The sequence below is a fragment of the Equus caballus genome, chromosome 3 (genome assembly GCF_041296265.1).
Source record: "Equus caballus isolate H_3958 breed thoroughbred chromosome 3, TB-T2T, whole genome shotgun sequence".
Classification (NCBI taxonomy): Eukaryota; Metazoa; Chordata; class Mammalia; order Perissodactyla; family Equidae; genus Equus; species Equus caballus.
Genome location: NC_091686.1, coordinates 121509948 through 121523096, shown reverse-complemented (window position 1 = coordinate 121523096; position 13149 = coordinate 121509948). Strand labels below are relative to the sequence as shown.

General features: G+C 47.5%; 1 protein-coding gene across 9 annotated transcripts in view; it reads left to right on the top strand.

Moving 5' to 3' along the window:
• Positions 1-13149, top strand: part of AFAP1 (actin filament associated protein 1) — a 162220-nt gene that overhangs the window by 93991 nt on the left and 55080 nt on the right. For all 9 annotated transcript variants that reach the window (XR_002807190.2, XR_002807191.2, XR_011437256.1 and 6 more), the window contains exons 7-8: positions 8810-8905; positions 12443-12524. Coding sequence is in view for 4 of the 9 variants with exons in the window: in XM_023638407.2 (XP_023494175.1) it covers positions 8810-8905; positions 12443-12524 (178 nt within the window). In the remaining 5 variants the exon portion in view is untranslated. The remainder of the gene's footprint in view (positions 1-8809; positions 8906-12442; positions 12525-13149) is intronic.

The following is a 13149-nucleotide window of genomic DNA, read 5'->3' as shown; positions in this document are numbered from 1 at the left end:
GTCTCATGAGTGTCTGTTATATGCCACCCGCTTTGTGGAAAAGAACACCAGGGCCTGAGGCAACTCAGATTCCCTCCAGAAAAGGGTGTGTCCCTTCCTCTGTCATGCTGCTCGTGGGCCAGCTGCCTCAGTCTCCCCTGTGGCTGGGCAGAGCCGGCCTGTGCCGCGGCCTAACTTTGATCCCCCTCACTGCTGCCGTCAGAGGACCTGAGGGCTGGGTCGGGAGTTTGCCATCCGCACGGCTTGGGGTCTGCGCTGTGGTGAAAATCTGGAGATCTCGGTGTGCTACAGACAAGAGGCCAGCTTTCTGGGCCAGCTCACTTTTTGGCCTGCTGGACGGCCAGCTCGTTGGTTTGCTTGGCCGTTCTCTGTCCTCTGCACTCTTGCCTCTGCTTTCTGTGCCTTGGGAGAAATCCCCCTGCCCTGACGTGTCTCTTGCTTTTGCAGGTTGGCTGCCTTATCCTCTGAAAGGCCGGGACCTCCTGGGGGGGATCCCCTCCGCTCTGCTGCCGTCCTCTGCAGAGCAGCTGCTTTGCATTTGGGCCAAGTCCTTTGTGTCTCGGGGGGACGTCCCTGAACTCAGCTTCCTTGGCTCTGTGCTTCCTGGCTGTTCCCATGCACTCAGGACAGGTGCAGGGAAAGGAGAGGGCCGTGCGTGTGGACTCACTCTCACTGAGGTTCCTTGAGTTCTAAACCGATGTGCTGGCCCACGTGTGGTGCTAGAGATTCAGCTGGCATCCCCCGCCATCCTGCCAGTTAGGAGGCAGCTGTGGGCACTTCTTTTCTGTGAAGGCCTCCTCACTTGTGGGAGTTCAGTTCATTTAAGTTTCTTTGCATCCTCACTGCTCTGATGAGTTAAAAAACGCTGTGATTTTTTTTTAAGCTTATGCACTTTGTTTTATTTATCAGGGTGAGAGTGATAGCCTTGTGTGCCTTTCTGTATGGTAATCAGAAGTTGAGGGGCCGGCCTGGTGGCGCAGCAGTTAAGTGCGCACGTTCCGCTTCTCGGCGGCCCGGGGTTCGCGGGTTCGGATCCCGGGTGCAGACATGGCACCGCTTGGCAAAGCCATGCTGTGGTAGGCATCCCACATATAAAGTAGAGGAAGATGGGCACGGATGTTAGCTCAGAGCCAGTCTTCCTCAGCAAAAAGAGGAGGATTGGCAGATGTTAGCTCAGGGCTAATCTTCCTCAGAAAACAAAAGTTGAAATACCCTGTGCCGTCTTTTCTTCTTCATCAGTGTTGCCAGAAGTTTATCCATTTTATTCTCTCAAAAAAACAAATTTTAGGGGCCAGCCCCATGGTCTAGTGGTTAAGTTTGTGTGTTCCGCTTCAGCTGCCTGGGGTTTCGCCAGTTCGAATCCTGGGTGCAGACATGGCACCGCTCACCAGGCCATGCTGAGGTGGCATCCCACACGCCACAACTAGAAGGACCCACAACTGAAAATATACAACTATGTACTGGGGGGCTTTGGGGAGAAAAAGGGAAAATAAAATCTTTAAAAAAAACCCCAGAAAACCCCCTGCACGTTTTGTCTGTATTGCTTTTTCTCTATTATTTTTATTGTATGAAGTTCTCCTCTCGTTCCCTTCTACTTTCTTTTGGCTTAATTTTCTGTAATTATTCCCACTTCTTGAAATGTATACTTAGATAACTTTCTCTTACATACGCATTTAAAAGTGTAAATTCCCCTCTAAGCACAGTTTTAGCTGCATCCTCTAAGTTACATTCTTTTGTGTTTTTATTATCATTCAGTTCAAAACATTTTCTAATTTCTGTTGTGATTTCCTAATGATTTATTTGGGACTGTATTGCTTACCTTCCAAATATTTAGTGATTTTTAAAAGTTATCTATTTGTTGTTCATTCCTAGCTCACTTCCCCTGTGGTCCTAGATTTCCTTGATTTCACAGCACAGAAGTTTGTGGACTTGATTTATTGCTCAGCGTGCAGTCAGTTTTGGTGAATGCCCCATTTTGCTGGTAAAGGGTGTGTACTTTGCAGTTGCTTGGTGTGCCAGTCTGTTTATTTTTGTTACAGTCTTTCTTGTGTTCAAATCTTCTACGTCTTTTATAATTTGCTTGTTTTATCACTTATTCAAAGGGAGAGATGGGGGAATATCTACCACTTTGGTTATGGATTTATCTATTTTTTTTTTTATTTCTGTCAGTTTTTGCTTAGTATGTTTTGAAGCTATGTTATTTGTTGCATACAAATTTTATTTTATTTAATTTATTTTTTTTGTGAGGAAGATTGGCCCTGAGCTAACGTCTGTGCCCGTCTTCCTCAATTTCTTTTTATGTGGGCGCTGCCACAGCGTAGCTGGATGAGTGGTGCTGGGTCCGCATCTGAGATCCGAACCTGAGAACCCTGGGCCGCTGAAGCAGAGCGCATAAGCTTAACCACTATGCCACCAGGCCGGCCCCACATACAAATGTTAAATGGTCATGTCTTAATGGTAGTTAAAACATTTTCAAGAATATGAAATGTCCCTTTTTCTCTACATATTTCTTGCCTTAAAGAATGACTCTCTGATTAATATATAAATTATCCTCCTTCATGGTGCCTTTTGGTGAGCAGAAATTGTTAAATCCAAAATCCAGTATTTCAGTCTTTGCTTCTGTAGTCACTGCTTTTTGACTTCTGCCCGAAAAGTCTTAACATATTTCAAGTCACCAAGATAGTGCTTGTGTTTCCTTCTGGAAGTTTTGTGGCTCTGTCTTCACACATAGGTCTCTGACTCATCCATAGTGACTTTCGTGTATAGGATGAGATGTAGGGTCAAGATTCATTTTCTTCCATGTAGACAGTCATTTGTTTCATCACCGTAGGAATCAGATGATCGTGCATGTGGGTTCTTTTCTGGGCTCCTTGTTTGGTTTCTTTAGGCAGTTTTTAGACCCTCATATCGAAGGCACATTGTCTCAATTGCTGCAACTTTATAGTCTTAAGCTCAGCTAGTATGTGTCTTCCAACTTTGTTCTATTTTTTCTAAATGATGTAAAACTTTGAAATCATAGTTTTATGTGAAATAAGTCAATGCTGTCATCATGGCTTTTTATTTCAACTTGTAAAGGCCACCTCTTTATGATTGAAGTAGGTTTTTTTTAAATTAAAGAACTCTCATGAAAGGAATAAGCCGTATCCGTCTGGATGAGAGCCTGTGAGAGTGGGGGAGAGCGGATGGAGGGTCTGGGAATCTGGAGTGTAGTCCAGGAATGCCTTTAACTGATTACGATATTTCAGATCACCAAACTCTTTCCCGTTAACCTATCAAATGGAAATAATACTGATCAGAATTAATCAAAAAGGCAGAATGAAAAAGCCACATACATGCACCCTTGGAACTGTACGAAACGGTTGAAATATAAGTGATTTATTAGTGTCATCCCTTAGGGGTCTCTGTAAAAACTCTAACAACTAACATGAATTGTGTCATGAAACAAACGCCAAGTCTCTCGTTAATATAAACTCCTCTTATCCCATATTGTCCTCAACTTATTATCCAGACTCTCAGTATTTTGAAACACGGCTTTCATGTACCCATTAGAGACCTTTTCTGTCGGTCACGCACACCCTTGGTCAGGTATGAAAGGCATGAGGCCCGTTTGGCCGGGACACGACTAGACACATGCTTCGTCAAGAGTCGCTGCCGCCTTTGTTCCTCTCCTTTTGCTCTGCAACTTCCATTACCAGCAGCTCTTGCCAAAATTAGCTGACTGTGTGTGTGTGTGCTTGTGTGTGAGAATGTGTACAGCTCCTGAAAACATGAGCCAGTTTGCAGGGGTCAGTCAGAAGACACGAGCCAACGTTCCCAGAAGCAGAGTGGTCAGGTTTCCTTAAAAAATGTGCAGAGATTGTGTTTCTGGAGTTGAGGGCTCAAGTCGAAAGCAAACAAAAATACCACAGAACATATAACAATTTGTTTTTTGAAGGATTTCTGATTCTGAATTTGGTTTCAATTCTCTTAAATACATATTGAACTTCTCATAGAACATGGCACTTTAAAAACAAACATATTATTGCAAAAACCTCATTTGTGGCTGTTCAAAGAATTTGGGTGATAAACTCTTTATTTGTTACCTCTAAGTTAATCTGCAGGGGCACTTTGGCCATACATACAGATCGGAGTAGAAAGACCATTTCTTTTCTTTCTTTCTTTTTTTTTTTTGAGGAAGATTGGCCCTGTGCTAACTGCTGCCAGTCCTCCTCTTTTTGCTGAGGAAGACCGGCCCTGAGCTAACATCCATGCCTATCTTCCTCTACTTTATACATGGGACGCCTACCACAGCATGGCTTGCCAACCGGTGCCATGTCCGCACCTAGGATCCAAACCAGCCAACCCTGGGCCGCCGAAGTGGAACGTGCGCACTTAACCACTGCGCCACCGGGCCTGCCCCATCAGTTTCTGAAATAATCCAACTGGCTGGTGGTAGAAACCGTGGAGGTAAAGACTGGCTTGTGCTTATTGCTCTTCTCAACACTGCCTTCCTCTGTGCCGGGACATAATTATTGTTCAGTTCAGGGAACTTAAATAATCTCGTGGTGTCAGGGTGCCATGAGTAGCCCGCAGCCTGGCCCTGGTATGTCTGGGTCTCCTCTGGTCTGCCGAATGCCCATCTCTTTCGTAAGCACTGTGGGGACACCACACTCTCCGCGAGGAATGTAAGTTCTAGCAGGGGGAGATGAATAGAGAATAGAACTGCGCGGTCTGTCCCCACAGTCTTCTAAGCCTGCAGGTGTGTGGGTGGGTTTATTGGGAAAGGCTTCTCAGGGAAGGTGGTCGCGTGCGTCAGCTTCCACGGACAGGTGACCGCATCGGGCCACTTCAGCGATTACTCGGTTCCCCAAACCTCTGTTTGCTGGCAGAATGGAGCCGGATTTGGAACAGGGAGGAGAGAAGGGGGTGGTCTGGTGGCCAGGACCCAGCATGTGGGATCAGCGAGGGTGGGTGCTGGTGCTCAGGCACGGCTTTCGTCTGCTTGCCCTTGTTTTTCTAAAAACAATTTTTCCCCTGAGGATTTCAGAAATCTGTGCAGAGGACTGGGGACTTTATGAGGGTTTACTTATTTTACGTAACTGCCTGGGTTCTTTCCTTCTGTTTTTCATTCATTCTTTTCTTTTCTCCATAGAAAATTTCTAGTCCAGTTTATTTCTTCATTCCCTCCTTTTCTTTAATCAAACTCTCTTCAGTTGCTGTTATGTGCTAGGCATTGGGAATACTGAAATAAGCAAGGCGGGACCCCTTCCATGAAAATGAGCACAGCTTGATAGAAGGAACAGACCTGTGAATACATGATGCATGTGACCAGCGTCTGACAGGACTGCATGCTGTCTCTGGCCGTGTCGAGGCGCAGCCACACCATGTACCCCATGTGAGGGTCGGAGCAGGCTTTCTGGTCACCTGGGCAGAATTTTGGAGGACAGTCCTGTTTAGCTATGAGAAAAAAACCCCCTCCCCCGAAAGACAGCGTTCAGCGGCCACACCTGAGTGGCTGGTAGGGACGACTGGAGCAGGACTGCCAAGGGGCTTTGTGGCTCCTTCCCCCTTTAAAACAAAAGAAAAAGGAGAGAGAAGAAAGACAGCTGTCTTCTGAGTAAACCTCTTGCCAGAGAGAGGTGTCTGTCCGTTGTGTCTTGTGGGGCTCAGCTTTTAGTGCGAAATGCAGGACTTGTGAACTTCAGCTTTGTCTGGATAACTGAACCTATTTCCATTTATTTAACACTCTAATCACGGAAAAGAGCTCAAGGTTCCTGAATGCCTCTTCTGGGAGAAGTGCTGGGCTGGGTGCTGCACATTGGCTTCATCTTGGAGTTTTCTCAGTGCCCCTAGGCGTCCTTTTGTGCACGTCCTGGAGGAGCGAGTCAGGCTCCAAGTCTCCATTGCTCACCTCACATGTGTAGCATGTCATTGAATTGGGGTTTAAACCCCATTTCTGTTTGACACAAAAGCCCAGGAGTTTTCCATTGTATTATACTCTTTCCCTAGAGAAAAGGCAAAATCTTGTCCTTAAATAAAAATTTGTCTCACCAACTGAAGATTGAATAAACACATTGGGGAGGTGAGGCCTACATACCTGTTACAGAAGAAGCCACCGTGAAAGCAGCGAGGCCAGAGCAGCTGGGAGAGCAGCTGACACCCTCCCTTCCAGACGTGGAAGGCGGGGGTCAGTGAGTGGATGTCACCTTTGGGTGTGCTTTCACCCCTCAGAATCAACAACGAGAAAAACATGGCGGCAAGCTCGCTGGGTTTTTTCTTTCCTTTTATCCTGTTTTAGTCTCAAGTGTGGACATCGCTCCATTGTTTTTTCATAAAACAGCTGAGCAGCAAAATGGCTGGAAACACTATCCTGGTCTCCTGTCGGTTCTGGCTGGAATCCCGGGACCAGTGGAAGCCAAGAGCATTTGGATATGTCTGCTGAGATCATGTTGCAGAATTACTGCACAGATATCTGGGACCGGGGCATTCCATTTCTGCCCAGAAGGCGCTTGGGTTGAACTCAAAGCACAATTTCGTTTCAAAAAGAATAGAAGACATTTTGAAAGATTTGCCTGCTAACTTTTCCATTGCAAGAATGTAAGTTGCACCAACCTGGGGACCTTGTCTGTTTTGTTTACTGCTTATGCCCGGCCAGCAGAACCACGCCCAGCTCATTGTAGGAGCTCAGTGACAATGGAAGGGACGGTGGCTGAGCGCAGGGGAGGCTGTGAACAGCGTGGTGCCGAGGATCGATAGTGACACACTGCCGATCCCCACACCTCTCAGTCCAGGCCGGGTCATTTTCTGAGCTCTCAGCGTTAAGTCATAAGGAGGCTCACAGTAGTGACAATGTCCATGATGCTAGCGGCCGCCGGGTTTTGAATGTACGTATGCCAGATGCTGGCGGAGGCATTTTGCATGTAGGGTCTCATTTTCTCTTAACTGTAGTTAAATAGCAAGACAGATCATCTTCACACTCTGTCCTTTGCTAGCGAGGAAACTGAGGCACAGAGAGGTGACAACTTTGAGCTAGTGACGGTTGTTCTTGCCTCACAGTTCACTGAGCAGATAGAGTTGGTCAGACAGGAGCGTTTGCAAACTCCCACCACCAGGTGTGTTTCTGCATCCTCCCCTGCCCTCTCTGGATCCCGGTCCCCTCTGCTGTCTCTGAAAATCTGAAAAGTCTTCCTTTGCTCATCTCCTCCCTAGGTGTCCCCTCCAGTCATGTCCCTGCCCCCCAAACTCTCCGCCTCCCTTACAAGAACCTTGTCAGAAGCCTCATGTGTCGGACGCCCTCCCAGCCCTACCTCCTCCTCCCTTCTCCCTGGACGGGCGCTCTCCTGGTGTGCTGCCTGCTCCCCCGTCCGTTCCAGCTCAGACTCTCACCAGCCTCGCCCCTCTGAGTCTACTCCCGTGCGGACCGGCTCTGCGTCTTCCTCTTGGCTCTCCATCTGCTCTGTCTCGCCGTCCGCCCACCGACTCCCCCATCCTTGGTGATGCCGTGAGCGTCAGCTCTTTGCCAGGAACTCTCTAGTTTTTTCTAGCTCTGACTGGAAATTTGCCCTTGCCTCCAAACTTATCCACCTCACTTCTCTTCCACCCGACCTGTCTCTCTCCGTCTCCTGCATCTGAATCAGCAGCGTCACTGTCACTGAGGACAGAGCCCCAGGAGTCATCTTGGAGTTGGCCGTTTCTCTCAAGCCCCTATCTTGTCCATCAGCAGGGCGTGTGGCTTCTTCCTCTGGAATCCGTCCTGAAGCCGTTCACTTCTCTCTGTCTCCCTGCGGTCGCTCCAGCCTGCACGGCCACCGTCTTTCATGTGAACCGCTGCAGCGGTGGCCTCTAACCCATTTTCCTGTACTTCTTTCTTACTCCTGTGTCGCTGCGTCTTCCCACCGCAGTGAGCGCCGTCTGCCGGCTGTGATGACAGGGCGCTCGGGCGTTTTAGGCGCTGCTACAGGCGTTTACTGTTAGAAGGTGGGACTGCTGCCTCTGCACTTCCACATGGGGACTGCAGCACGGGCCGTTAACTAACACGCCCAGAGTTACGGCCAGGATGAAAACACAGACAGCCAGGCTCTGGAGTCTGTCCTCCTGACTTCTGTGCTATGCTGCTTCCAGAAAGTGACTCCTGTCACTCCTGTCCTTGAGGAGCTCTTGAGGTTGCTCATTGCGCTTATGTGAAATCCAGCCTCCTCGCTGGGCCTGAAGGCACTATGTGGCCTGGCTCCTGCTGGCCTCTCCTACCCCATCTCCTGCTTCACACAGCACTCTGGGTTGTCCTTCCCACCTCACATCCGCCACAGGGCCTTTGCACCAGTGGTTCCCCCTGCCTAGGACTGTTTCCAGCAGTTCTTCGTGTGGCCGGGTCCTTCTGGCTCTTCAGCTCGCAGCTTAAATGTCATCCCAGTAGGGGCTCTCTTGATCTAAATCAGCCACCCCGTTTTTGTTAAAGGCCACCTTTTGTTCTTCGCAGCACTTACTGCTGTCTTACGTTGCTTACCTTCATTGAAGGGAGGTGGTCCTTGTCTACAGTGCTATCTGCATTGGCTGGAATGGAAGCCCCAGGAGAGCAGGACAGTTGTGTGTGCTGTTCCCCCCGTATCCCAGAACCTGTGTCAGTGCCCGGGCTGAACAGACCTGTGCTGAAGGAATGAGTGATGAGGGAGTGAATGAAAATGAGCGTCTGGCATCCTGGAGCTGAAAGCCGGGTGCGTCGATCCGACGGGTTTCCTACCACAGCAGCTCCTGTCGGTGCACCTCGGGCGCGCGTCCCTGATGCGGGGCCTCTGCCTCTGCGCGCACTCAGAAGTGTCTGCACTCACTCCAGGTGATCAGAGAAGTCTACAGCGGCTGCAGTGGGCCCGCGGACCCGGAATGTCCCCCGCCGTCCAGCTCCCCGGTGCACAAGGCAGAACTGGAGAAGGTAAGGGGCCTGTTTCTTTCTGGGAATAGTAACCTTAGGCCTCCCTCAAAGTTTCGACAACATTCTCTGAGAATTTTAGCACTGCTAGTTGGAAAAAAGAAAAAGAAAAAAGCATGTAATCCTGCTTCCTGTGCATTTCCAGGGCCTACTGTGTGCGAAGCTTGAGTTTGTCCTTGTACAGACTGCATGTTAGTTTCATTATTCCCAGCTGTAGATGCAGGAGGGGGTTTGAATGGGCTAATGGATTGAAGGTGTTCAAGGTCCCCTGCTGTGACATGGCAGAGTTGAAATCTGCACCAGGTCTGTGGACTCCTGGAATACAGCAGGCGCTGCATAAGTATACTTGCCCAAAGGTTTATTCCCAGCAGCCCAGGTACTGGTCCCCCTCTGCTTGGTGCTCATTTGCTTGTTGGAAGGCACAATGAGAGCACAGCAGTGCGGGGTGGGAGGGGGTGCGGGGATGAGCCCTTCTTGCCAGAAGTGTATAAACCCGTCACTGTCATGCCACACGCCCAGCTCTCACTGCTCGTGCTTTGTCTGGACCTGCGAGTTCCCGTTTCCCTGGAGAGCCCTGGCCTCCTGCCGCGCAGTTCTGTAGGCGGCCTGTGTGCTAGGACCTTTCTCAGTCCTCCGTTTAGCACCCTCCACCGATAAACAGATCCTTCTTTGTCTGTTTTTGTTTTAGTCAGGGTTCTCCAGAGAAACAGAACCAATGGGGTGGGGGGGGATGTGTGTGTGTATAATATATGTGTGTATGCATATACATTTTATATGTTATAAAATATAAACATAAAATGTATTATAAGATGATGTACATATGTATATATAGATATAAACACACATACATGTACATATATCTATATGCACATACACACACACACACACACACATATATGTATGTGAAGAGATTTATTATAGGGAATTGGTTCCTATGATTATGGATGCTGGCAAGTCCGAAATCTGCAGTGTGGGCCTGCACGCTGGAGACCCAGGAGAGTCGCTGGTGCGGATGGAGTCTGAAGGCAGTCTTCCGAAGAATTCCCTCTTGCTCACAGAGGCTGCTCTTTTAGTTCTGTTCAGATCCTCAACTGATTGGGTGAGGCCCACACGCAGTAGGGAGTTCAGTCTGCTTACTCAGACACAGTCCACCAATTTAAATGTTAGTCCATCTACAGCCCGCTCTGAGCTGACACATGCGGGGAGCCTCACAGCCCTCATTCTGACATTGTGACATAGCGGCCTTGCTGCCTTTTGTCCTGGTTATAAAACTAATACCTGCTCAGTGTAGGAAATTGAGACAGTTGGGAGAAACAGAAGTAAGAGGAATAATGTCTCTCAGGAGTCAGCCGCCTAGATGAGGCCACTCCTCTCGACACTCTGCATGTCTTTAGTTTTTTCCTATTCACGTGTTTCTCTGTAGTTTAGATAATCTGACGCATAGAATTTCTTGTGCTGCTTTTTTTCACCTACCTATATATTATTAACAATTTTCTAGGTTTTGAAAACTCATAACAAATAACAAGCATTTTGGCATTTTCATCAGCTGACTAATAGCAAATTTGTATGACTCTAATATCTTTTGTGTTACTCCTCCCCCACCCCAGTCTGGCTCTTTTTCTTTTTAGGCAGTTTAAAATAACATGGTATTTGGCGTCTTTCACATAAGTCTTTGCTGCTTCTCTGACTGTCACCTGAGAATAGACTCCTGAAAGCTGGATTACTTCATTACCAAAGGATAGAATTCTTTTTACAGGTTTTGATTCATGTTGCCTAGCAAATTGCTTCGCAGAAGGTTGGTCCTGCTTCCCATCCCAAGAGCCTGGCATCAGAGCCCCTCCTCACCGTTCCTTATCTTTGGTTTCTCAGGCTGTGCTGTGAGTGCCTGGCTGGACCTCCTGGCCTGGGTCCCAGGGGTGCTCCCTGGCGTGAGAGCTGGGGCAGCCTGGCTTTCGGTCGTTCCTTGCTGGAACTTGGCACACACCAGTTTCCAGTAAAGGCCATAATTCCTTCACTGCGGCTTTGCCCCCGCCCCCTGCCCTACAGGACTGCAGGCACCTGTCTCTGTCTGCCAGCCTGGCCAGCATTGCCTGGACCTCTCCTTGCAAGAGGAGCGTGTGTGTCCCCTGTGTCCTGGTATTGTCCAGATGTTTTGTTTGCCTCCTGACTGGCCATCTCTGTGGCACTGGGGTGTAATATCCCTGACTCCACAGGTGTTCTGGTTGCAATGGGGGGATTCCAGCTCTACACTCTCTTGTTCAGATACTCGCTTTCAGTCCTAATCATGCTCCTCACATCCAGATGTTAGGACTGAAATAATTACCAGGATTCCAGTGTTTCTCTGTGTGTGCATTCTGAGTGTATGTCACAATGGTTCTCTGTGTGTGCATTCTGAGTGTACTGAGTGTATGTGTTACAGTGTTTCTCTGTGTGCATTCTGAGTGTGTCACAATGGTTCTCTGTGTGTGCATTCTGAGTGTATGTGTTACAGTGTTTGTGTGCATTCTGAGTGTATGTGTTACAGTGTTTCTCTGTGTGCATTCTGAGTGTGTCACAATGGTTCTCTGTGTGCATTCTGAGTGTATGTGTTACAGTGTTTCTCTGTGTGCATTCTGAGTGTATGTGTTACAGTGTTTCTCTGTGTGCATTCTGAGTGTGTCACAATGGTTCTCTGTGTGTGCATTCTGAGTGTATGTGTTACAGTGTTTGTGTGCATTCTGAGTGTATGTGTTACAGTGTTTCTCTGTGTGCATTCTGAGTGTGTCACAATGGTTCTCTGTGTGCATTCTGAGTGTATGTGTTACAGTGTTTCTCTGTGCATTCTGAGTATATGTGTTATAGTGTTTCTCTGTGTGCATTCTGAGTGTATGTATTATAGTGTTTCTCTATGTGTGCATTTTGAGTGTACGTGTTAGTGTTTCTCTGTGTGCATTCTGAGTGTATGTGTTACAGTGTTTCTCTGTGCATTCTGAGTATATGTATTATAGTGTTTCTCTATGTGTGCATTCTGAGTGTATGTGTTAGTGTTTCTGTGTGCATTCTGAGTGTATTGTTACAGTGTTTCTCTGTGTGTGCATTCTGAGTGTATGTTACAATGTTTATGTGTATATTCTGAGTGTATTTGTTATGAGCAGATGTTTGATACTTGCCCAATTATTGGTGAATGATGGAAGGAAATTAAATGGACGACGGTATTTATTTCTGGAAGGATAACGTGGCTTGGTGTGAGGGAAATATTTTTTTAATCCTAATATTTTTTCAAAATTATTTACGAGAAAAAGTGATTTGAATGAAATAGGTATGGTACTATCCATGTGTTAGTATAACCTCAGTGAGTTTTTCCTTTGTTCTTTTGATGTTTTTCAAGCTCTTGTAACAAGCCAACCAGCTAGTCTGTGTTATGGTTGGGCCCTAACTGTCTCTGGATTGTTGTGAATTTGGCCCACACTTTCTTTCACTTTGGGATAACTTTTCAATGATCTGTGATACCATTGCCAGTGTGACCATTGTCAGAATAGCTTAATCCTTTTTATCTTACAGAAACTGTCTTCAGAGAGACCAAGCTCAGATGGAGAGGGTGTTATAGAAAATGGAATTACGATGTGTAATGGAAAAGAACAAGGTGAGTTCTGCTCATGGCCAAAATATATAAACTAAACAAACAGACAAAGCCCACGTCACCCGACCGTGGGCTGCCAGAGATGCAGGGAAGGCCTTCGATCGATACAAGCCCCACAGGTCTCCACGTGCCCTCCCACCCAGCCTTGGCCAAGCCTTCTTCCGATTGTCTTGATATGTGCCCTGCATGTATTTTAAATGTGTGCCTCACTGCAGGTTGTTTCTAACTGGATTTATCGCTGAGATGAGTGCAGTGGGGGCTGCAGGCATCCTGCCGGGAGACGGGATTCCCAGGCGATGAGACAGGACACCTGCATTGCCAGCCCGGCTCTGCCTTTACTTTGCCATGAGACCAGGAGCAGGCTCCCCCCGGATCCCCACTTTCTTCCTCTTGAAAGTGAGAAGGCCAGACTCGAAGATTTCTGGTCCTTTTAAAAAAGATTTTCTGGAAATGTCTTTATTTCACTTTCATTTAAAAAAAATTTTTTTTCAGTTGTGGTAAAATATACGTAACATAAAATTTACCATTGTAGCCATTTTTAAGTGTCCAATTTAGCAGCGTTAAGCACATTCACTTTGTTGTGCAGCCTTCACCACCAGTGATCTCCGGAGCTCTTTTCATCTTGTAA